The sequence below is a fragment of the Terrapene carolina genome, unplaced genomic scaffold (genome assembly GCF_002925995.2).
Source record: "Terrapene carolina triunguis isolate 2854851 unplaced genomic scaffold, T_m_triunguis-2.0 Scaffold23, whole genome shotgun sequence".
In the NCBI taxonomy this organism is placed as follows: domain Eukaryota; kingdom Metazoa; phylum Chordata; order Testudines; family Emydidae; genus Terrapene; species Terrapene triunguis.
Window position 1 is genome coordinate 16210720 of NW_020664374.1, and position 24808 is coordinate 16235527.

Here is a 24808-nt window from a genome sequence, read left to right on the forward strand (position 1 = left end):
AGCTACAGTTTTATCTTAAATTTTAATTTCCTATAACATGTTTATTTTTGTCTGAGCAGAAAAACTAACCGTTCATAGCTGTTTATAAAATATAAAATACACTCTTCATAACGCTTGTTAGAACATGCAATAAATATATCTTAAATTCATTTTATAACATGCTTTACAATCCATTAGTAAAGGACATAGCTGCCTTTGTTAATCTTTTAACAACTATTATTATTAAAACGACTATTTCCAATTTTTAGGGCAATAAAATGGAGCAGGAATCAATTCTAGAGGAGCTTCTTTTAAAGAAGTCGCAACAGAAGAAAAAAATTTCACCAATTAATTACAAAGAACGACTGTTTGTTCTCACAAAAACAAACCTCTCTTACTATGAATATGACAAAGAGGTGAGAAATCATTTTCTTAACTACAGAGGTACATATTTTTCTAAAGTAAGTTTATGCCTCTGGATTTTTTCCTCAATGTGCTTTGATTAGATATCATATAGTAGGGGTAGTGATATCTTTTGTTCCAAGTGGGATTTAAAAATGGTATGGGACCAAAATCTGGCCTTGATTCAGCATAGCACTTAAGAATGTGTTTAAGTCCACCCCTATTCAGCACAGAACTTAATGATGCTTAATCTTAGGCATATGCTTAAATCTCATCAAAGTCAATGGGACTTAGGCACATGCCTAAAGTTAAGCACATGCCTTGAATAGGGATGTTTTCCTGAATCAGGGTCTCTGTGGTGAGTTATATCTGGCATTGGTTTCAAGTCATTTGTACAGGAGATAGCTCAGTGCAGAATTTGGCCCATAACTGATATAAAGTAAAAGGCTAAAGCGTGATCATATTTTAAAAAGTGATTATGTATCAAACAAATGGTCTGGACTTTCAGCAGAGTGGCCTCTTTTGTGCATTCAGAGATAGCTCTGAAGCAACTAAAATACATTGTTACCATCTGCACTCCTGATAGCACATTTGGATTACTCCTGTTAGTTACAACTCACTGTCTGAATAAGGGTGGCAGGATCGATGCCAGTATCTTAACAAAATAATGTAATACAAAATCAGACTCTTATTTCCCATTAGAGACTTTTGCATTTTATATCCTCCATCTCTGCTTTTGCATTGTACTACCGAAGTTCATGTACCAGATGTAGGGCCCATCCTGTTGTCTTTATACCTTGACTTCAAAGGGAGTTTGGTCAGAATATGGATTGCAGGATAAGATACAACGGAAGGTTTTCAATGTCTTTCCCAAACAGTTTAACAAAAGTGGAACTCTACTTTACCCAATCTGAAGTGTGCAATTACACACAGCTTAGATTAAGTGTGATTAAGTTTTTATAAAACTTGTCATGACCATAAAGTATTTTTGATTTGAGGACAATAGTCCTGTGTTTAGAATGATGAGTAGTCCTGCTTTGGCTTTTATTCTTAGAAAAAAGGAAGCAAAAAAGGATCAATTGACATTAAGAAAATTCGATGTGTTGAGGCAGTGAATCATGAGGAACAGGCACCTTTGGAGAGACAATTTCCGTTTCAGGTAAGATCACGAAATACAAAACTGATCTTTACTGTGGTGAACCATTATATTTTAGGACAAATAAGGGCTTGTGTCACTGCTGACTGTTACAAAAACTTACAGCAGGTTGGAAATGAATCCTTGTTACTATAAACCTGACCCAAAGACCATCAAAATCAACGGGAGTCTTTTCATTGACTTCAGTGGAATTTGGATCAGGACCTGTCTGTTTGTGCATTCATGTGTGTATAATAGTTTATTTATTTTGGTGTGATCCTATACACACACACGAATGGTGCATGTATTTGAATATTGAATATGTTTATTTTGTTGTGCAATACTGATCACAATTCATTTTCTCTTTTTAACCTTCCCCACCTGACCTCCTTTCACTTTAGTGGCAAAAAGAAGTGCAGAACTTGGCCTTTTGATATTGAAACTATAGGTTGACCATTTAAATGCACCAGAGTCCAGAAATTCAAAGTTACGGTTCCCTCAGCAATTGTACCTCATCTAAATTGCACATCTCTATTAAACCTTATCTTTATCAACATATACAGTAATACCAATACTACATATGTGTATGGAAGCAAAGTCATATATGCTGCAAAAGCCATAACCTTGACTTTGCTGTCATTTGTACTGTATGTGTTAATTCTCAGAGATAGATTCATTCCAGAGCCTATGCCAGAGCAGAGAGTCCTGGAAGCGGAAAGTCCATGAGGAGAAGAATATACAATAGTGCAAAGCAGCTGCAACTTCCCTTTGTGCCAAGGGTGGGGTGCTATAGTCTAAAATGGGCAACAGTGGCTTGGAAAGGGTGCATGACCTGGGCAGCAGAGGAGTTCATTAATTAACTGCCACCCAACAATTGCTACCCCTGGGGGTAACCCCAAGAGAGGGCAGCAGTGTTATCACTGTCTGATTTATCTCAGGTTGAATACTCCTAACCCTCATTAAATAGTATTTTTATATTAAATTAGTTTGTTACTCTCATGAGCATCTAATACACTCAAATATGGGGGAGAGAGGATGGGGAAGGAATGAAAGGTACATAGTGTACTTCCCATTTCTGATGAGAATGTGCAAGTTACTGAATTTAGGGTCTTATTGTTCTCCTACTAATGCCAAAGGGAGTTTTGCCATTGGGAGCAGGATTGGTTCAGGCCCATAATGCAAGCTCACTTTCATGTGAAATGGGAGTATAATTATTTAACTCTGTTCTGCCTCATCACTGTCCTGGGCTTAGGGTTGCCAACCCTCCAGGATTGGCCTGGAGTCTCCAGGAATTAAAGATTAATCTTTAATTAAAGATTATGTCATGTGATGAAATCTCCAGGAATACATGCAACTAACATTGGCAACCCTGCCTGGGCTGCATGCATTTTGGTGTGAACAGGCCTGCAGAGCTTGATCCTTGGGTTTCTAAGTCCTTTACTTCTTTGTTTCCGTTACTCTAGGTCTTTATTTAAAAAAAAAAAGCTAATGAACTTTGAGAACAGGATAACTAGAATGAATTGTTTTTCCACCTCTTTTAGATTGTATACAAGGATGGCCTTCTCTATGTCTTTGCAGCAAATAAAGAGAGCCGAAATCAGTGGTTGAAAGCTTTACATAAAGGTAACATTTGTTTTTACCATCTTGTGAAGTAACTTTTTTCTAACATGGGGGGGAAGATTGTGAGTTCAGAGAAATCATCTGAATAAGGGGAGTAGATGAATCTAGTTTCTTATTTTAATGCAATGGTTTTGTCAGCCATTTTCAGCTGCAATCTCGCTCCTCCATGCAACAGGACTGGAGTGGATGAGAACATTTCAAAAATTTCAATGAAAAATGGTGGGAGGAAAAAATTCACAAAATTTCCCTGCTGGCATTTCCCCACCAACTCTAGTCTTTACTTAGTTTGTTCTGATTCTTTCCATGGCCTTTAACTGAGCAACGCTCCGTCCATCCAATAAGTAGTGTGTAGGCAGAGTGCTGGGTCCCGTAAACCACAGTGAAGTCAATAGGATCCTTAGGGGAGGAGGAGTCCATCCACATACTACACATTGCAGTAGCACCCATTAAAGTCAATAGGAGTCTTTCCATTTACTTTAATGGACTTTGGGTCAGGCCCTGTTTATCCCCCAGTTGTCTCTTGTGGGCCCATGGGTGGAGGTGACTTTGAGTGTGTGGCTCTCTCCTTACCTACCACTGCAACGTTGTCCCTGGACGATCTGGGCAGAAGTGGGAGGCTCCAATAGGCTACGTGCAATGTTTCTTCTAGAAACCAGGGACAGATTCTTTTGAATAATCCTTCTGAAGAAAAATTTGGTTTTGAAAGCCAGCAGGGATCCAGACTGGCAAGGGAATAAGGAAGAACCACAGGAAACCAGTAGGCAGTTTGGAGGCATAAAGACTTCCCCACTCATGGCCCTGATCTCTGGCAGATTGAGTTTTTGGTAGCTGAATCCTCTGCTCATTCCATTCACCCAACAGAATTATGTCATGGAAACTCCAGGATTTGTCTCTTCATGGGGCTTATTGTCCCCTAAACAGGGCCGGCTCCAGGGTTTTTGCCGCCCCAAGCAGCCAAACAAAAACAAACAAACAAAAAAAAGCCGCGATTGCGATCTGCGGCGGCAATTCGGCGGGAGGTCCTTCGCTCCGAGCTGGAGTGAGGGACCATCCACCGAATTGCCGCCGAACAGCTGGACGTGCCGCCCCTCTCCGAAGTGGCTGCCCCAACCACCTGCTTGGTAAGCTGGTGCCTGGAGCCGGCCCTGCCCCTAAATTGTCTTTTTCCTGATGGGAGAAAGATCTGACCTTGGGACCTCAGGATTTGGTCCAATATTCTCAGCTGAACATGTTAATAAGAGTGCTATTCAAACAAGGTTTTTTAAAGAGAGTATGTGAGGAATACCACTTGTTCAGTGAAATATTGCATAAATCTTGTGACGTGCATTATAGCAAAGTGATTACAATTTTCTAAGGAACTTTTAAAATAAAGTTCAGCTGTAAAAACAAGTAAAATTCTGTGGCCAAGATTTTGAACAATTATGCAGCAGCTCCCATGCTTCTGGGTGCGCAGCATTTTTGAAAACCTGGCTGTAAATTCAGGTGCCTAACCAGGGATTTAGGAGCCTAACTTTAAGCAATCATTTATAAACTCTTGCTCTACACTTTTAAAATTATTTGTTTCATTATCTTTTAAAACAAATACTACAGCACTGATTCAAAAAACTACAGTGTCACTATTGCCAGTTATACTGTTTTGGGCCATTTCTATAGAATACTGGATTATTTTTTATATACAAGTAAAAAATGTTTATTTAAGAGGTTTGATAAATAGAAAGTGTTACATTTAACAGGTCAGTTTTGTACTGTAATTTGCCATTTGGTGTATTGAACACCTATAGTTTGTCTAGTTTATTTCTATAATATGAATTAGAAATGAAATCACTCTTCATATTTTTGATACATAAAATGTTTTATTAGATTTTTCAACACAGTTAAATGGGCTTTAGGACAGTCTAGGAAAGTCTTTAAGTCTTTATAAAATGCACATCTCCTCCATGATCTTGATTCACTGTTACTGAATTCTTTTATTGTATCAGTTTGTATTGCTTACTGAAAACATGCTACCAGCAAACCTTTTAAAGTTCTTTTTTTTCTTCTTCCCGTCCTGTGCGCTCCAGAGATTAAAGACAATCCGGATTTACTAAACAAGTATCACAAAGAATTCTTTACCAATGGGAAGTTTCTCTGCTGCAACCAGACATGTAAAGCAGCCCCTGGATGTACCATCTGGGAGAAATGTAATGAGCCATTTTCTTTGTATTTGCTTTTTGATATGTTATTCTTAATGGCGCTTTTCATGATATTGGTAAATCTACAAGGATAATTGTAATCAATGGTGGTAAATATAAAAATCTGATCAATTATTCCTCTTGATGTTTGTTCTTAACTTCTTTTAACAGCATTGCAATTGTACTATGTAGTTTGATAATGTGGCTAGGGGGAAAGAATATAGTACACCTCTACCTCGATATAACACTGTCCTCGGGAGCCAAAAAATCTTACCGCGTTATAGGTGAAACCGCGTTATATCGAACTTGCTTTGATCCACCGGAGTGCACAGCCCCACCCCCAGAGCACTGCTTTACCACGTTATATCCGAATTCGTGTTATATCGTGTCGCGTTATATCGGGGTAGACGTGTATGTGCAATACCCATGCTGAGATCATGACAATTTTTTACTGTTCCTCCAAAATGCACCAAAAAGAAATCCTTTCTCTTTACTTCGACTTAGTATGCTGAGTTGTTGTTGCTGTTGTTATGGGAGTGGGAGAAAAAAATATCAGAACTTGTCTTTATGGCTGAGTCCAAACAGCCAAATAATCTACTAGCAACATTTGTGTGTCAGTTATAAAGAATTTAACTTCATAATAAATCCAAAGTAAAACTGATTTTTTTCATTATATTCATATTTATGGTCGCTACTTTTCTAAACAATGCTATATTCTCCCCCACAAGTCTATTTTTGGTACTCTGTGGAATGTGCATTTATAAGAAATAGGATTACAATAAGCACAGGGGAATCAAAAGAATAGCTGAAAAATCATTTTAATTTTATAAAATGTATTGTGCTGAGGAGCAAGTTTAGTTAGGGAAACTTGCCAGTCAAATTACTCCACAAAATGGTTCTAGGGAGCAGTTGTTTCAAATAATGCACATTCCAGGACCTCATAGAGCATTTGTGCATTTCTTTCCTGTGAACCATTTAAAAACAAACATGGTGTATCTGAGTTGCAGACTCCTGCAGTATGTTGGAACAATGTATTTACGGAATGAAGGAGTATTTTATGTATTTTATTTTTTTGTTTAAATATACATTTTAAAAATACTGGACTGGAAATTAATCACAATTATTTAGCTCATTTATTAGTCACCATAAAGAACCTGAGGAGTAAATTTTCAAAATGGATGCATGCCACGATCTACATATTCGTAAGCACCCCCCCCCACCCCTTACAACACATTATTGCATGCACATTGGATAGCTGAGGCTTACATTTTTTGAAAGTGGACACTTGTTTTGAGTGCCTCTGGTTTGGGAGCCTCGCTTGAGAGATCGAAAGCCCGATTTTTCAGAGGTGCTGAACTCTTGCAGTTCCCATTGACATTGAGAATGCTCAGCCCCTCTGATAATCAGGCCCCAGTTGTTTCAAGAAGGGTCCTCAAAATGACAGGCAACCCTAAGTACCCAATTTGTATGTGTGAGATTGCAAGTGAAAATATAGAGGCCCCTTTTGAAAATTTAGCTACACTATTTAGTATTAACATCAGTGTCCTATGTATGGACCCAGTGGAGGAACACTAAACAATGCCCTACTATTTTAAAGATTTGCCAGTTGTTGGTTTTTTGTAATTTGAATGGCCGTATGTAACTTCCAAAGCAAATATGATATATGCAAATAATGTTATAAAACCCACACACTGCCACAAATAACTGTTTGGTTGCCACTGGACTTCTGCACACAGTAGTAAGTAGAAAAAGAAAACCTTCCAAAAAGTAGCGTCACCATGTATCAAAATCTTTGTTTCTGTCTGAAATACTACAGAATGCAAGAGGGTGTTCTGTCTACTCTAACTTTGCTTCAGAAAAACATCTATTGATGATGATGCAGGTGCACTGGTGATAGCAACAGTGTGAGAGGGCTAGCGGAGGGAGAATCCCAGGCAGCCTCCAACATATTAACTATCACATTACCTAAAGCATGTTAACCCAACGTGGAGGTAAAATGTTGGTGATCACCAGGGCTGTGTGTCCACTCTAGTAGTCCCACCACTGCTGCCACTAGTGGAGCTACATAAGTGGAAAAACCTATTGCATGCATGGCCTTGGAGTCATGCAGTAAATTGCTTGTGTTATTTTTTCTTTCCCCCCAGTTATAGATATGAGTCTACCTAGCACCACCAGCTCTCTGAAACCGCTGCCTCCTGTCCCTGGGAAACTGGTAGGTGACAAACTTTTAGTATCTGCCTACAATGAACTCTGCTTATGGGGGCAAATCCACTCCCTAGCATCCAGCCCAAATAAATGATGGAGAGATCCATTGGGGAAGGATTGGGGAACCTTCTCCCCCAGACAGCTGTTCAATGGAAGCTACTCCAACCTAATCACTGAGTAGCATCAATGTCCTTAGTGGCCACCAGCACAACCCGGGGAAGGACAGGAGAGTATACTTAGCAGTCCTCCAGTTCCACCCTTTCTCCACTCATTCCTCACCCTGCCCACGCTTCCCTCTGGGCTGTCGCACAGGAGTGCCTGCAAAGCTGGAAAAGTCTCAGATAGTTTCAATGCATTGCAGTGTGCAGATGTCAGTTTGGGCCATAGCAAACCTCAGTCTCTAAGGTGCCACAAGTACTCCTGTTCTCTCTGCTTCTTGTGAAGTTGTTTGAACAGATTTGCTTTTATGTGCCTGTTTCCATTAAAGTCAATGGGAATTTTACCCCACAGGCTTCAGTGAGAGCAGGCCTGGGCCCAAAATTGTTTATCTAGAGCCCAAATCCTTCCCAGTCCAGCAAGTGCAGAGGGCCTCCTGCAGAGTGGAAATGCTGCAGTTCCCCTGTATGGGGAGAGGGCAGGATTACATGTGTCTGTACACGAAATGTGCAGCCTCTGCCAGCCACAGAGTCCAGCTCCATGGAGACTCCTGTTATAGTCATGTACAGAGGCATGTTAGAGGGAACGGGGGTGGTTGTCAGAGACAAGAGTCATGATGGGGATGGAGGATCTGCTACTACACTGATTCTCTGGTCCTTTCCTCCCTGTAGAGCACAAGATCCATGGAGGTCACTCCAGCACTTAGGCCCAGGTAGTGACTGCAGTGCCGCTTCACTGTTGTTCCACAGCTGGGGATTGGGGTTATCTCCACCAAATGTTTCTGTGTCCAGACAAGTCACTCAGGCTTGGAACTAGGGAGAGGGCTTGGGACTAAGAGTTCAATTATATGTCATACATCTAAGAGGTGGCTAACAGTACTGCCAATGTCAGGGATTCAAAATTCTTCATTCAGCCCCCCTCCCCCCAAATCACAACATTGGCTTTAAAATAATGAGATTTTTCAAAAAATACATTTGGGGTTCTTTTTATTTACCTTCTGATTTTTGAATCTCTAGGATACACTCAGGTCACAGTTTCCAGCTTTTCTCTGCAACCACAAGTGCTAGAAACTTTTTAAAAAATGAAAGCTGAGATTCTCACATAATAACTTGACTCCAGCAGCAGGGGATTTAATAAACATACCAAATATCACAAGACTTATGATAAAATCATAAGAACTGGCAATGCTGGGTTAAGTATTTTTGTGGGAGTAGGGACTTGGAAAGCATTTCTAACTGAGCAAATGGGCTTTTGACACTGGTTCTGATAATGAAGTTTGAGGATAGTGAGACTGTGAATAAACAAGTTTCAAATGCCATGGGCCATCTTCCCTGACTCCTATCGAAGGATTTTGTTTATCTAAAGATATTATCAGTCATGCAAATCAGCCACAGAACAGGTTGACTCCTATTAGGACTTCCCAGCTCATTATCAAGGAGATGTTTTGAAAGGGAAATTTAAAAAGCAGGGAGTGCTTGTCAGAGACAAAGCAACTTTGTTTCCTGGCCCCAGTCACAAGGCACAGGTCAGGACTACAAAAGTTGTCAAATGACAGGGAGCAGCATCTACTTAGTCCAGCAACTACTAGTGCAAGCCCCCAACACAACTTTGAATAACTTTCTCCTTTTTGCCTTTGCCCCTTTTACTACCCATTCAAATTGCTCAACATACCCAACATCATAATCTCCTAACCCTCCTTCCAAGTCTCTGTTGGATCATGCCCCTCACCCTCCCTCCAAATCTCTGGGGACTCTGTCCTCCTCTTCCCTGTCCGGGTTGTTCTTGGTGCTGTCCTTCTCCCCATGTCCCTGGGTCTCTGGAGTCCCTTTTCCTCAGACCAACACCATATCTCTGCCCTTTTATGCTGGGGCCTGACAGAAGAGGCTACTCCAGGAGCAATTATGGGAGTTGGGGACCATGAGCTGGATTAATGTGCCTTCAGAGGAGCCACCAGACAGTTTCCTGACTCTTTGGGATCAGCAGTTATTTCCTGACATGAGAGGCAGCTTTTCATGGCTTAGTCCTCTGCATCCCATTTGTAGCCTTTGCTGTTTCTCTCCTGCCCCCTCACGCCTCCTAGCTGGTGGGCAGGGACAGATCCACTGGCCAGTCCTAGCCCTCACTCCAGTCATTCCCTTACCCCCTTCCTGAATCCCTGAGGTTGCAGCCATAGCCATTGAGGAGTTCCACTATTAATTACTCTGTGGCCTTAGTGTGAGGATTCTAGCCTGCTCTTCTCTCTCTCTCTCTCTTTCTCATACACACACACACATACACACACACACACAATCCCTCTAGGGAAAATTGAACTTATCCACAGTGCTGCTCTCCACATCAAATCCAAGCTGGTAACCAAAAGTGGCAGGCACATAGGCGCCTAAGTCTCATTGAAAGTCAATGGGACTTAGGCTCCTAAGTGACTTGAGCATTCTGAAAATGTTATCTTTAGGCCTCATTCCTACTGCTATGAAAGTCAACAGCAAAACTCCTGCTGACGTCACTGAAAGGCAACTAGGGCTCAGGGTGGTATATTATCTGCAAATCTATATGTTTGTGATGGCCATGCCTTCCAAGACTGGAACCGCGACTTACAGGATTTTTTTTAACAAAAATTCAGGGCTTTTATAATCCCAGCCAGCCCACCGCTAAGCCAGGACTCCTCTGGGAATTTTTACAAGCTTAGATCTATATATGCCCACTGGATTTGATTAAGAGTTTTAAATTATTTTAAGCTGCTTGTTATTGCCTAGTTTTAAACAATTATTTGACTTTCTCATAATTCCATATGACAGACAACTTAATATTCAGCAAAATAAGTGTGTGCCATGACTTTCCTCTTTTAAACTAACAGATGCATTTCCTGCTGTGGCAAACCCCTGACTCTTCCCATTTTATTCCATGAAAAATAATCAGCCTTGATTATCTGAAATATCAGTTTCTTCTATACCATGTTTAGAAAAGGAAATAACAGACACCACTGTGCAGTAACAGTTGGCTAATACTGATTTCATTTTTAATAGTGACTATTGTACTTGTTATTGATCTAAGGCACATTTTTAAAAAATGCAACGTGCTATTGTATAATATTACAGCGGAGTCTTTTAGTACGGTCAGCTATCAGCACATTTACATATGGTGGAAGGTACTTACGCTTCATGACTCACAATCACACTACAAGTACATCTACATTGCAAAATAAGGTGTGTTTTTAACTTGGGTTAGTACCTTGAGTTCAACCCCAGGGTAACCTATAGGCTTGAACTTGAGCTGCTAACCCAAGTTAAATGCCAAGTTGCCATGTCTTCACTGCTATTTTAACCCAAGTTAGCTAACCTGAGTTAGAAACACACCTATTTTTGCAGTGTAGATGTACCCCAGGTATAAGTATCAGTTAATCCTATTACCATTCCCTTTTATGTAAATTCATCTTCTGTGCTGAGCTACCTGCAACATGTAACCTTTGCAGTTTGAGCTCATTGTGAGCTCACAAATTGTTAGCTTCAGTTGAGAATGCCCTTACCTCTTCTGGTGTAATTTTAACCCATTGGGCTGAATCCTGTTCTCGGCTATAGTACAAAACCATGCTCCTTGGGTCTTGTAACATAAGGTCTGTGCTGTTGCTAATTTTACAAAATACACAACTCCACATATATTAGAGCAGGACCAAGCCTTGAATATTATTGTAACAGAGTTTGGTTTGTATTTCATTATTTATATTGGACTACAGCTGTTGGAATGTATTTCAAAACAAAGGAAGGAAAAAATACTTCAGCACACCATGCATTTCTAGTTAACTTGCATTAATTTCTGTGCAGTCACAGAGCTCATTGAAGATGCAAACTGCAATATAAATGCCAAAAATGATTTTCTACTGTGATGCACTTCATTGTAATTTTATTTCCTCTGCCTTCAAAAGCTGAAGCACGACAGTCTACCTCCAGTTCCAGCACCTGGTAAATCCCCGCTGAAGATCACTGTGGCAGAGTATGACTATGAACCCAAAGGAAACACTGATATCCAGCTTGTCCGGAACAACAAGTATTATGTTCTGAAAGAAGAGGATCCTGACTGGTGGCAAATAAGGGACATGGAAGGGTAAGTTTACTTTGCACACTCAATAGAGAATATTTGTTCAGTAATGACCCTCATTCCACATCACACCCATCCTTAAACAACCCTGCTGGCACTGGTGCATTCCAGGATCCAATTAAGAACTACCCTGGTGGCTTTTTAAACTTGCTCCAGCTGATCTCATGAGCCTTAATTTTCTCTACACTCCTCCATACTTTTCTCCTTTTACCTTGCTCCTAGCTCCTCTCTGACTCTTAGCCCAATCTTATATAGTTGACACATAGAGTGTCTCTCTGATGCATGTGTATTTAACAGGTTGGTATGGCATTTAGAGGAAAGTAAAGCCACCTCAGGATTTATCATTTTCATTCCAAAGACTCACAAAAAGTCCACTACTTGCAAACCATATAACAATATGTACGAAGAAGGGGGGTTGCTTTCCTTAAGGCTGTTCAAAAATCTGTCCTGCCCCATCTTTCCTTCCATCTCACCTACTTCCACTCCTCTCTGTGAAATAACTAGAATTTTAGCTACCAGATCAGGCAAGAGTGACAATAATCACTGAACAGCCTATTATCTGAACAGTCTCTAGTGGTTTTTATTTTGGTATGTACCTGCAATAGCAGTGGCAGCTTTAGAATCAATGGAGACTATTAGGAAAGAAGCACTTTTTGCCTTTGGTGTATCCACATGGGGGACAGGGGGGTTGGGAAGGGGTAACCCGAAGCTTTTTGTTGCACATCAGGTAACTTGCAGGATGTGAGTTGCACCAACAGTGTGCATATGGAACAACTGTTCTGTTTTCAGTTCACATCATGTGAACACGTGGCAGCAGTTTGCTGCGAACTGAGGGCATATAGCATTCTCCAGAGGTGTCCCATGGAATGTATTTCCAAGGGCTATGTCTGTGCTTCACTGCTGAGCAGCGTGAATCCTGGGATTGTTTTCACTGTGAATTGTGGAAAGCCAGGCAGGTTCAATTTTATTTAAAAGAATCACGTTTTCACCATCTCCGCCCCACACTTCCTTTCTGGGCGGGCTCGCAACATTTCCCAAATACTGTTGTCCAGCACGGACCCCACAATGCTCCACACCGCCATGGTGATAAGCATGAGTATGCACAGGCTGCTTGGGCTACATTACAGCACTCAGAGCCGGACGAACGCCCATTGCACCACCCAAGCGAATGACGTGGGAGCCGGAGAATATCCTATGGCATCAGCAACAGCTCCTCCAGCAACAAGGGGATACTCTATAGCAGTGGCAGCAGAACAAGGTAGAAGAATAGGAGGATGCCATTGGAACAAGAGGACAAGTTCCTGGATCACCTACACAGCATTCAGTTCCACTTCTGGGCTCAGGAAACCAGTGTGGATTGGTGGGAGAGGATCGTTCTGCAGAGCCGGGGTGACCAGCAGTGGCCATAGAACTTCCGGATGGGGAACCTTTTTTGAGATCTGCATGGAACTGACCCTAGAGCTGCAGCAACAGCGGGCCAACATGCTGTGCCCCACACCGGTGGAGAAGCAGGTCATCGTTGCCATCTGGAAGTTGGCCACCCCAGAATGTTACCAGTCTGTAGCCAACCAATTCAGTTCAGGGCAGTCAACCGTTGGGAACATTCTCTGCTAGACCATTGATAAGGTGCTGTCTAACCAGGTCATGAAGCTGGATAATGCTCAGGAGATTACTGATGGCTTTGCATGCATGGGGTTCCCAAACTGTATAGGGGCAAGTGATGGGACCCATGTGCCTATCTTTTGCCCCCCTCCCCTGCCAGGCTGCAGAATTTATAAACAGAAGAGGGTATTTCTCCATGCTGCACCAAGGACAAGTTGACTCCCATGGCAGGATGACAGAAATAAATGTGGGGTGCTCTGGAAGCATCCACAATGCTAGCATCTTTTGGAACTCAGTTCCATTTAGATTAATGGAGAAAAGTCTGTTCCCTCTCAGAAGCACTGTGGACATTAATAGCGTGGAGGATGGGCTGGTTATTCTGGGAGCCCTGATGCCCTGACTAATGAAGCCATACACTGGCTGCTGCGACAGAAGGGGGGAACGTTTTAACTATTGCCTCAGTAATTGCAGAATGGGGGTCGAGTGTACATTCGGTCATTTGAAAGGCAGATGGTGCCATTTATGGAATAGGTTGGAAGCTGCAGAATTTTTTCCCCAAGCATTTTAACTGCACATCATGCTTCTGCACAATATTTGTGAGAGCGGGGGTGGGGAGAAAGGGGGGAACCATGCTGATGGGTGGGAGGCTGATGTTAAGAGAGACTTGCTTGGAGGTTCGAGCAGCCAGCAGGGCATCCCCTAGAGAACACTAACAGCCGGGAGAATGCTGCCAGGGATGCCTGTTTTCATATTTTGAGTCTTGTGCCTGAACATGGCAGCCTGTGGGGGTTGTGCTGGGACACAGACATTACGAGCACTGGGGGATTGTGTGTAGGTGGTTGAAGTGTAGCGTTCCCTGTGTACTTATGTAAAACCCTATGAGTTATTTCAGCTTTATCTAAAGGATTTTCTGTGTTAAATGCCATGATGACTCATAACGGATGCATTGTGAACTGTTTTTATTACGAAACAACAACAAAAACAAATAATAAGGTTTTAATGAAGCCAATAGAAAAATAATGTATTTGTATTTAACTAACCAATCTACTAGCTAACCAACTGTACATGAACCTTTAATTAATGCAACAGTGCAAACATTTCAAATACAATACTGTATTTTCACCTGATGCATAAAGTCACAGGTGAGAATACACCTTGCCTCTGGGTTCTGGGGTTGAGGGCCATGGCTCAAAGTTGTCAGAGCTGTTGCAGGGCTCCCAGGAGTCAGTGTTCTTGGTGCCCAGAGGTTGGATCGGAGAAGTGAATGGGAGCTGCCAGCAGCCCACCTGTGGGGATGTGGAGGTTAGGCATTGCTGCTGGTCCCAGTATCCAGCCTTTTCCAGGGTCCCAAATTACGGGCCTGGCCTAGCAGGATCATGTTTTGTAGGAGGGCATTCTAGCTCAGGATAGCATCCATGAGCTGCCTCTGCATCTTTCTGTGTTTTTCCATGTGCTCCTTGGCCATGGCCGTGTTGAACTTAGCCACAGCCATGCTTTCTCTCGTCTCTGTTCTTGGCCACTGTCACTATCTCCTGGGAGAGCTGCATTTCTTTCTCCCACTCAGTCCTCATGTACTCAGCCAGTCAGGTTTTCCTTTGTGACTCAGCCATGAGTTCTGCTAATGTCTCGTCGCGAGTCTTCCTTTTTCTCCCCTTCAGGTTGACCAGCCTCTCAGCAATATACAGAGGTCTTGATGGTCTAGCTGTTGCAGGTGTTGTGAGAGTCGGGGGAAAAAAAGAGTTGTGTACTGTTTATATCCCAGACAAGTCATGATAGCTTCTTTGTATATGTGACTTTTCCTCCTTGAGACTCTTCCCATTCTTGGGGGAACCTGAGAGATAGTCAGTGGTTTGCATGGGAGAGAAATCCCTCATTTCAATGTATATTCTCCTGAGCTGCTTGCTCTATCCAGCACTGGTTGGCAACCCACTCATGGCTCCTCACAGACATCTGCTTTGCAGTGTCCACAAAAAAAAATCCACTGCATTTGGATTTCAGTGTCCAGTATCTGATTTCAGGCTGTTGATAGGGGTGGGGCGGTCGAAGCTATGTTCCAGGTTTGCTTTTGCAGATTTGTTTGTGTGCTGGAGGTGTTTCTATGGTGTCCAATGTGCAAAGGGAGGGCTATAGGGAGCATCAGGGGGCGAGCTAGATTGTAATCCTCTCTACATCCCTGTTAGGCTGTCCTGACTTTCAGTGACATTATGCTGAGGAGGGTGACTAGGAGGCACAGAAGGGCCTTATTCAAAAAGGCAAAAGGCAGACCAGCGAGATACGCTGTGAAGTTGTTCACCGGGATGGACCCCCCAGAAGTGCTGCAGGAATGGAAGGGGCTTGCAAGCTATGCTGGGGGGATGGGGCTGGGCATGCGACTATTCTGTATAACATGCTAAACAAAATTCAGCAATTTCTCAGTCTTAAGTTCTGCTATACCTCCTCTACAGACATGGAGACAGCGCAGAGAAAACCTGAAAGGCCCTGCTATGGTTGTCCACTAAACTGCTTGTTACAGGACATTTGTACCTCAGCCTGGTCCGCCCATGCAATTTGCACTCATACCTAACATGAACAATGAAAACTAACCCCAATTATTTTCCTGTAACCATTGTCTCAACAAACGGTGGGATTTTGCACAAATGAATGCTTTCGGTATTCAACTCTGCCGCGGGACAGGGCACAGGGGGTCAGAATACGTGCCATTTTGAAACAGCAAAAGGGGGTAGGGAAGGGAGGGTCCTAACTCACATCTGCCAACAATAATAATAAATTGTAAGGACAGGTACTAACATGCTGAAGTTCCCTTCAAGGGATCTGATTCTTCGGTCCTAGCCTGGGTTTCTGGCTTGGGCTCTGGCTCCGACAATACAAGGCAGGAATCAGGGTCCATTGTAGCAGGTTAGGATTGGGGCTGGCTTTCCAGCAGGCCATCGTCAGCATCCTGAGTCCCAAAAAGATCCTGGCTTTCCAGGGCAGCTCCTCTCCGGCATCCTCCTGCACATTCTCCAACTGGTTGAGCCGGTCATCCTTGGTGGAGTGCAGAGCACAGGCAGCAGGCTCCAAATAGTGCCTGGGAAGGGTCGTACTATAATCATGTAGAATCCTGCCCAGTTCATCAAAAAATGGACAGGTCAAATGTCCCCTGCCAGATTGTCTCTTTTTATCCCTCATTTCAATGTATTTTCTCCTGAGCTGCTTGCTCTATCCAGCACTGGTTGGCAACCCACTCATGGCTCCTCACAGACATCTGCTTTGCAGTGTCCACAAAAAACTCCTTATTCCTGTAGCTGTCTGCAAAAAGCTTCCTGAACCAACGCTTCTCCCCCATATAGTGATGAAACCCAGGGTCCCAGCTGAGATCCAAGGGGCTGCACGAGGCATGGTGTGGGCTTCTGGAGCACTATCACAGTGGTATCACCAGAATAGTACACTGGGATCCAGGAGCAAACAGCAAAATCTGGCTCTGCACCAGTTTTTAAAAGGGGGAAGGGACACCCTGTAAACTTGCAGGCAGTGCACACAAGTAAACAGACAGGTCAATAATGGTCAACCTGCAAAGCACTATGGGATTGCCAATGGAAGGATGCAAAAAAAAGTGGTGCACAGCAATTGCATGCACACAAACAAAAGACCAAACTAATATAATTTGAAGTGAACCTAGTCCACTGGGCAGGACAACTCCAGAACTCTTGATAGATGAGGAATTAATACACAGTGATTGGTTGCGTCATGCGTACACAAGTGTTTTCAAACCAGATTAACTTGATTTGATCTGGATTAAAACCCCCATGTAGACAAGCCCTTAGTGTTTTACCGCAATGACTGGGCACCCCTATCTATAGATTTTCTTGGTTATTTCCCTTGTGGTCCACAAAGGGAGGAATCTCCTTCAGCAAATTAAAAGAAGGTATTTTCTCATTAATCTCCAGCTCAGAGCAATACCTATGTTCAGCTGAGAGAGGTCCCGGACCGACTGAAGAGAGTTTGGACTGAGTGGAGTTGGCTGGTCCACTAATAACTCATTGATTCAAGTACAATTTGTAAATAAAGAAAGAAACAAGTAAAGAAACATTAGCTTCTAACACACAGTACCCAGCTTGATATTCAGTCACACTGTACAACGTCCCATGGAATCAAAGAAAGTAGAAGGCCAGCAACAAATTAGTATGTGTGAGGGACTACTCAGTTTAATGCACAGAGTGCAGAGTGCATGACTGCTTGGTTGGTGACTAAGTGGTGTATGTATACATCTGATGCAATCAGCTCCAGGCTCTCAGAGCTCAAACACAGCATCCTGAGCTAAAGGGAAAGAGCAGAGAGAGAGAAAGAGAATTATTCATAGTGTTTCCCTTTGACCTGTGTGGCTAAACGGAGTCAGGGCCTTGGAGGGCCGTTGCTATTAGGATGAGAAATTGAAAGTATGAGTTAGGTATATTTTTGGTGTAATCTCTTTTATTTACAGAAACAAACAAATGACCCACATTGTCCTCTTTCCGTTAACATAGCAGAAACAAACAGCAGGCAGTTCCCTTACTCAGCAATCTTCAAGTCTTCCACTCCATTGAGTTTTCTGCCCAAGAAGCCCAGTCTCTCTGCTTTAGTCACGGTCACATTCAGTGCTACTGTCCTGTCTTTCTGTCCCTCCAACAGACACAGCTTGCAACTGACACGGTTGCCTTGTGTTTCCAACCAGAAAAACCCCTCAGTCCACACAGTTTAGCTCTGCCCTGCCATGCTGCCTAGTGCCTCAGGTGGCCTCCTCACAGCCCTAGCTGCTTTACTTCATAAAGATGCTTGACTGAGTTGACCCTGAAAGAGAGTGATTGGTACAGCCATTGACTTTTTGAGGTCTGGAATTGTTTTTGGATCAGAGAACCCTCTGCTGGCAGCCATTAGTACATCAAGACATTATTGAGCTACCTACAAACTGCCTGCTCCACTCCTCCTGCTGAGAAAGCCGATCTCTAAGATGGAAGTTATTTCAGTGGCTGTTACAGGTTTTAATGTATTAAAAAGTAATTTCCTACAACAACAACATTCCCTATGCATTCCTCTATGTGGCATATAAACACTAGGACTGTTTTAAAATATTTTAAACATGAAAATCTCTCTGACACTATAAAAAGTTGGTGAGTGAGTTTGTTTAATACCATTTCCTATTTGAAAAGATCAAATTTAAAATGGAATTATACAAGATAACTGAATCGTGAAATGTTTAATTTGCAGGAATGAAGGCTTCGCACCAAGTCCCTATCTGAAAGAGATCTCCCTGGATGATGATGAACCTGGGTAAATCAACATCCGGCCACTCACTGCTTAAATTTTCACCCCACCATTTTAGGAAAGACCAGGCCACATTTCCAGAATGTTTCACTAGTTTATGATCTATTCTACGGCTTTCTGAATACCTTGCATAAAGTGTCGTGAAAGATATCGGATAGACTATATCTTCATCTTCTTGTTGTATATATATTTAGTGCAAAAAAATTATTGGTGAAATACCGGCCCCACTGACATCAATGGAAGTTTTGCCATTGACTTCAATAGGGCCAGGATTTCACCCTATGTATTCTTACTTCACTATTAAGGCCCCAACCATGCAAACATTTACATATGTGAGTAACATTGTGCATGTGAGTAGTCCCATAGAAAGTAACGTGATTTTGTTTAAGTGAAGCCTGCCAGATCAGACCAATTTTTTTTAAGTATCTTTGGCCCTGCAAACACTTATGTTGTGCATAAAATTAAGCACTTGCCTGAGTATTTGCAGGGAGCATTTAAGTAATCCCATAGACTGTAAAGAGATTTGTCTAAGTAAATGGTGCTGGATCAGGCCTACAACTTTTTTTTTAAATGTAATCGTATAATTTCCTATAATTTCCTGACTGCTGTAGAATGCAGTAAAAATCAGAATCCTAAATTGTTGGTTTGTTGTTGGGGTTAGGAAGTGGAGGGGGGCAGATATTTGTTTTGTTGTAACTTGTTTTGGCATGTGCTGTTTTAATTCTGTCCCTGATGTTAAGAACATTTATTGGAGGATTTTGAGCTTTTGTGGTTTTGGAGGATTTCTGTGTAAGCTTCAATGAGGCAATTACAATCTCCTCATAACAACTGCAGCAGAGAGGTTCAGCCCCTCTGCCTAGCAGGACAGGCAGAGAGAGTGTTTTACTCTCCAAGCTCGCTAGGTATTATCACAAAGGGGGAGGAGCCACGTTAGGCTCGCCTCAGAAGTCTTAGTGAATGCCCTCTGAGCAGGCTCCTGATTTTTCAATTGATAATTTTTAAAACTCAAGTTAAAATTTCCTTGCACAGCTAGCCAAGGCATCACTACTTATAAAGGACTTTCTACCTGCAACATGTTCATTTGCAACATTCAGCTGCAGCTCTAAAACTGAGGTTAGAGTATTTTACCATGGGAAAGTGTGTATTTTTTTCACCCTCACCAAACCAAAAAAGAAATGGAAAGAAAATGAAATATATCCTCAAATTTGCCTAAAGGGGGGGAAAAATCCACTTTGGGCTGAGCCTAGCATTAGTTCAGTGTGAATATATTTAATATGGGTTTTTACTTGAGGAAGGTCTGCATATTTACATGATTTCAATGGGGTGTTTCGACTTTGTAGGGGAAACTCCAGCGGAAGTGACCATTCATCAGAAGAAGAGGAGAGCATCATTAAGCATGAGTGAGTATGTGGAGTGTTTTCACGTGTAAACCTTAAGCTCTTTGGGACAAGGACCATCTTTCCATTAGCTGTCTGCACAGTGCCTAGCACAGTGGAGCCCTTATCCTCCTCTCAACCCTTCTGTGATACAAATCATCCTTATTATTAATAATCTTCCATAGGCTTCCAATGGAATGAGTCTGTTTTCACCCAACAAAGCAGCGGATGGGGAGGCTTTTAGAAAAGCCTGTCTGATACCCCGATAAAAGGGTGTGCTCACAAAACACGGACACCTGTGATGAGGCTGAGGGGAGTTTCTCTTGAAAACATGTATGAAGTATCTGTCTCCTTCCTTTGGGAGCTTGCAGCTCATTAGCATATTATGTAAGGTAAAGCCTGACCATCACAAAGAGGTTTGAATGTTGCAGGAGTTACACACAGTTGATGCTTTTCAATTGAAAGTCCCCCCAGGGTGGGGGTGCATGCAGGGCTCTCCATGGCAGAGTTGGCAAAAAAGAAAGTATCCTCACTCTCTGAAGGCCACAGAGCAGGGTGCCCTGCTGGCCTCAAACAGGTCAGGGTGAAGAAGACCAGAGGAGTGAGGTATTTACATGGATTCAGTGACCCGAAGCCCCTGCAAGGGAACGTGGAGGGGCAGCGGCCACCCCAGATGCTTAATTTTAATGATCCAAGATTTTATTAAAAACACTGGTAAGGAGCTTTGTGTTTGAAAATGGGCAATTCTTAACATGCTAGTGGCCCCTCAAGGGACAAATCTTCATGGATAGAGGGAGGCCCCCAGCAGGCACAGTTTGCTCACACTTTCCCCACAATAATGCATCTAAATGGGTATTTAGACATCTAAACACATAGGGGTGGGCAGTTACTTCATTCTCTCAAAATATGGCCCTCAGAGTCCTGTGATCTATTGTTAATAATGTAATTTTATAGGTATTGTCTATGGGGAATAAACATCTGGGAATCTCAGTGTCTAGGAGGCTAATTCAGAAGATATTTTTAGGTTATCTTTGTCTGCTTCGTGCTATCTCAAGATCACACTTAACTATTACCTTAGATATCACATGTAACTTGCAAATGTATCTTGATCTATATCAGGGAGGAAGGATGGTCCAGTGGTTAGGGAACTAGCCTAGGACACTCATGTGTGACTTTGTGCAAGTCATTTAGTCTCTCCGTGCCTCAGTTTCCCATCTGAGGCACTGCTCTGCCTCACAGGGGGGTGGCAAGGATAAATGCATTAAAGACTGTGAGGCGCTCAGTTACTACTACTACTGGGGGCTATGTAAGATAGATACTTTGGCTTAAAAGCAGATTTGAAAATGAGGCATCTTGTAAGGGTTTTTCATCAGTCTACTTTGCCAAACTGTTATTCGGAAATCATGCTGTAAACAATATTTCTTGCTGCAGTTGGTATGCTGGTGATATCTCCAGGGCCCAGTCAGAGCAACTGCTGCGACAGAAGGTACTGGAAATATCTTTATTAACTACGTTTAAACCTCTCTCTAAATCTATTGTTATCGTTGCTGCTCCTCACCTCTAGAGGGTGCTAATGCTCTTTAAATAACTTTAGTATTACAGTGAGAGTGGTAGAAACTGAAATAGGTATTAATTTAGTATGAAGATATAGGAGTAATTAGGTTGTGGGTGAATGTAAGGGCCGTAGAGGTGACTAAGTAATGGCACTAATCTAAACTAGGCAAAGGGCAGGCAGAGCCCTCCCCCAAAGCTTTCACTTGTATGGCTTTCACTCCTGACATACAATACTCTAAATTGCTATTTCAAATGTTGGTCTTTTTGGAGCACAGACTGCCAGTCAGAGAACACTGTGGGGGGATTCTGTGACATGCACAAACGGAGACGACTGGACAATGGCATTGTCATATTCCTTTCCATCGGAGACATGACATGTCAGCAGCTAGTACACTTACCTATTACACCTCCTAGCTCCCGTGACACTCACTCCTTGTGTACTGCCTGTCCCATTGGTGCTCAGCCACTTGCAGCTCATACCATGCTCCACAGAGCCATGGCCCAATTTTCCTTCCCAGCTGCCTGCACTAGAGGTTCAGAAAGGAAGTATAATCCTGGCGAATCACTGTGTATTTCTAGGAGGGGCGGGGGCAGTAGAAGGATTAGTCACCTATGGCCCAATCAGGGGCTGAACAGTCGCAAATCCCATCGATCTGAATGGGACAGGAGGTTGCGCAGCATCTTGCAGCATTGAATCTTAGACCATAGCTGGACTTGTAAGTGTCTTGTTCCAGCCACACAGCAACCAAATTCCAGCACAAGACTAATGTCGCTCCTACATGTACTGCTAGGAAAGTCCTAATGGAAACCAGAATCTCAGCACCTACCTGGGAAACCACCCTCAAAAGCAGAAACCTATAGTGCAAAGTTGGGGGATGGGGAAGAGGGAAAAAGTAGGATTTAGCTGCTACTCACATTAAAAATAGCCTGAAATTGAATATGTACTGAAAATTTCTCTAGCTGTTTAGTCACCCAGATATACTGAGGTAGTGGAAAACTGATGTGAGTTTAAGGCATTCTGGAAATGCATCAAGGCAAAGTTACAAAATATGTCTCAAATAGTGGGAGTTTCTTTTGATGTTTTCCTTCCTTTTTATTTATTATTATTAGGGGAAAGAAGGTGCTTTTATGGTTCGAAATTCAAGCCGAGTGGGCAAGTACACCGTGTCTGTATTCAGCAAGGCTCTTGAGTGAGTATTCAAAGGACTGCCTTCGTTTCCATTTTCAACTCCATGGGTTTGTTCCTGAGGGGAGTCATTCAATACCAAAGTTACTTCACCAGATCTGGACTGAACTTTGGGCAAGTTTGGAAACAAGCTTCTAAACAGTATTATCCCTCTAAATCCATCCGTGCCTTAACCTTCTGGTCCCTTTTGCTGAGTCCAGTGCTATCGTGACAGAAGCCACCACAAAGAGGCGTGCTCATTGCAGGGAGAGAGAGAGTAGGGGAGAGCTGGTAGATATATTATTGTTTCATTGCCAGCTGCACAGGGAGCATCTCCAAGGACAGGTTGTATGGGAGATTAATGTAATGACTGGAAGGAGGGGGAAACTGAAGAGAGAGAGAAATGGGGAAGGGGAGAAGAGATCAAGCTTGGGAGAGGCAGGAAAAAGGAAGGAGTGGTTAGAAATGGCACTGTACACATTCAGAAAAATTGCCTTAGTGGATCAAACCACTGGTCCTTCTAGTCAAATGTCCTGTAATCAGAGGTGTCCAGTAGCAGATGCATCAGAGGAAGATATAATACCCTGATTCCCCACCACTGTTGTTTGATTAAATAACATTTAGACACAATAAATCCTGCATCTTGGCAGGGGGTTAGACTAGATGACCCTAAGCCTATGGTTCTATGATTTTCATGGGGAAAGTTTTTTCCTATTCCCAGGCAGTTAGTGTCCTGCAGTGGGACAGCCGATATCCCTTATAAATATGACCAGCATTTTGAATACTACATATTGGAAGCTATGGAAATATGGAAAATTTGTAACATGTAATTTTGAAAAAGGACTGCTCAGTGCAACAAAAATAACACTTCACTCACCAGACTGCAAGCTGGGGAACTTGCTGCTTTATTCAACTGCACCACAATAGAGTGAGAACACACAGAACAGAAAGTAAAGGAGGGCTGGAGCATCACTCAAGCCCATAATATTCTGGGTGGCCCAATTAACTTTATCATGACCACTTTACTACAGTAAGTATTTAGATACCACTTATTAAGCAAAGAGTCCCCTTAACTAAATGACAGCTGATAGCAGCAAAGAAAAAATATCATTAAAATTCTAACTGGTGCATCATGAGTCTGGTGACTACCTGTCTAATTAACTAAATAAGGCTTGGACTTTATTGAGTCCATTTAACAAGGCTCTTACATAAAGAATACTTTGTGCTATTTTTCAGAGATAAAAAAGGAACTGTCAAACATTACCACGTGCACACAAACTACGAAAACAAATATTATCTGGCTGAAAATTACTGTTTTGATTCAGTTCCCCAGCTTATTCACTATCATCAGCATAACTCAGCAGGTAAATCACTTCTGTCTCTCCTTGCCCCTTCTGCTGACCCTGAATGTGTTTTTCTCCTATCATAGATAGATTTAGAGAGACTCAGGTTGTTGGGTTTCTAGTATTTATGGTGAATCTCTTGCCATACTGAATGGTCTAAATACTAAGAATAGATTTATCCCCCTTTTAGGTGTCGATCTTGAGAATTTGTTCATGGGGGGTTGTTAGTTGCCTAGGATTTTTATTATTATTATTTAAGAGAGCTGCATGTACTGTGATCATTAACTGGCTTTCTTTGTAGGTATGATTACAAGGCTTCGGCATGCTGTGACTACGAAAGCAAATAAGGTCCCATCGACAGCATCCTTAGGAAATGGTATGGAGATGATTTTCCCTTTTAAAACTATTGTCACTGTTTGCCATCTGTCACAGCGCTGGTTGAGCTCCCCCTGCTGGACACTCACCAGACTGCTTTGAGGGGATCCAAATGCTGAATCCTCAAATCCTCTAAGCCTCTAGACTAGTGATACTCAACCTACGGCTACGGGCCACTTGCAGCCCAATCAGCATACAGCTGCGGCCCATGTGACATCCTCAGGGCCATACAGGTAGTATATATATTGTGTGAATGTGGCCCACATGACACAGACAGAGCTGCATATGTGGCCCACAATGGTAAATAGGTTGAGAACCACTGCTCTAGAGTCTAAATAGAGTCCAGGGACTGCTCC

The 24808-nt window shown here is 42.5% G+C and overlaps 1 protein-coding gene across 1 annotated transcript in view; it reads left to right on the plus strand.

Annotated features, from left to right (window-relative positions):
* The first annotated feature begins 257 nt into the window (after positions 1-257).
* LOC113406153 (cytoplasmic tyrosine-protein kinase BMX-like) overlaps positions 258-24808 on the plus strand; it is a 32258-nt gene continuing 7707 nt past the window's right edge. The window contains exons 1-12 of the mRNA XM_026649130.1: positions 258-395; positions 1436-1540; positions 3058-3139; positions 5197-5316; positions 7452-7519; positions 11585-11763; positions 18583-18645; positions 19980-20039; positions 21447-21501; positions 22680-22759; positions 23971-24098; positions 24379-24453. Coding sequence (XP_026504915.1) covers positions 258-395; positions 1436-1540; positions 3058-3139; positions 5197-5316; positions 7452-7519; positions 11585-11763; positions 18583-18645; positions 19980-20039; positions 21447-21501; positions 22680-22759; positions 23971-24098; positions 24379-24453 — 1153 coding nt within the window. The remainder of the gene's footprint in view (positions 396-1435; positions 1541-3057; positions 3140-5196; positions 5317-7451; positions 7520-11584; positions 11764-18582; positions 18646-19979; positions 20040-21446; positions 21502-22679; positions 22760-23970; positions 24099-24378; positions 24454-24808) is intronic.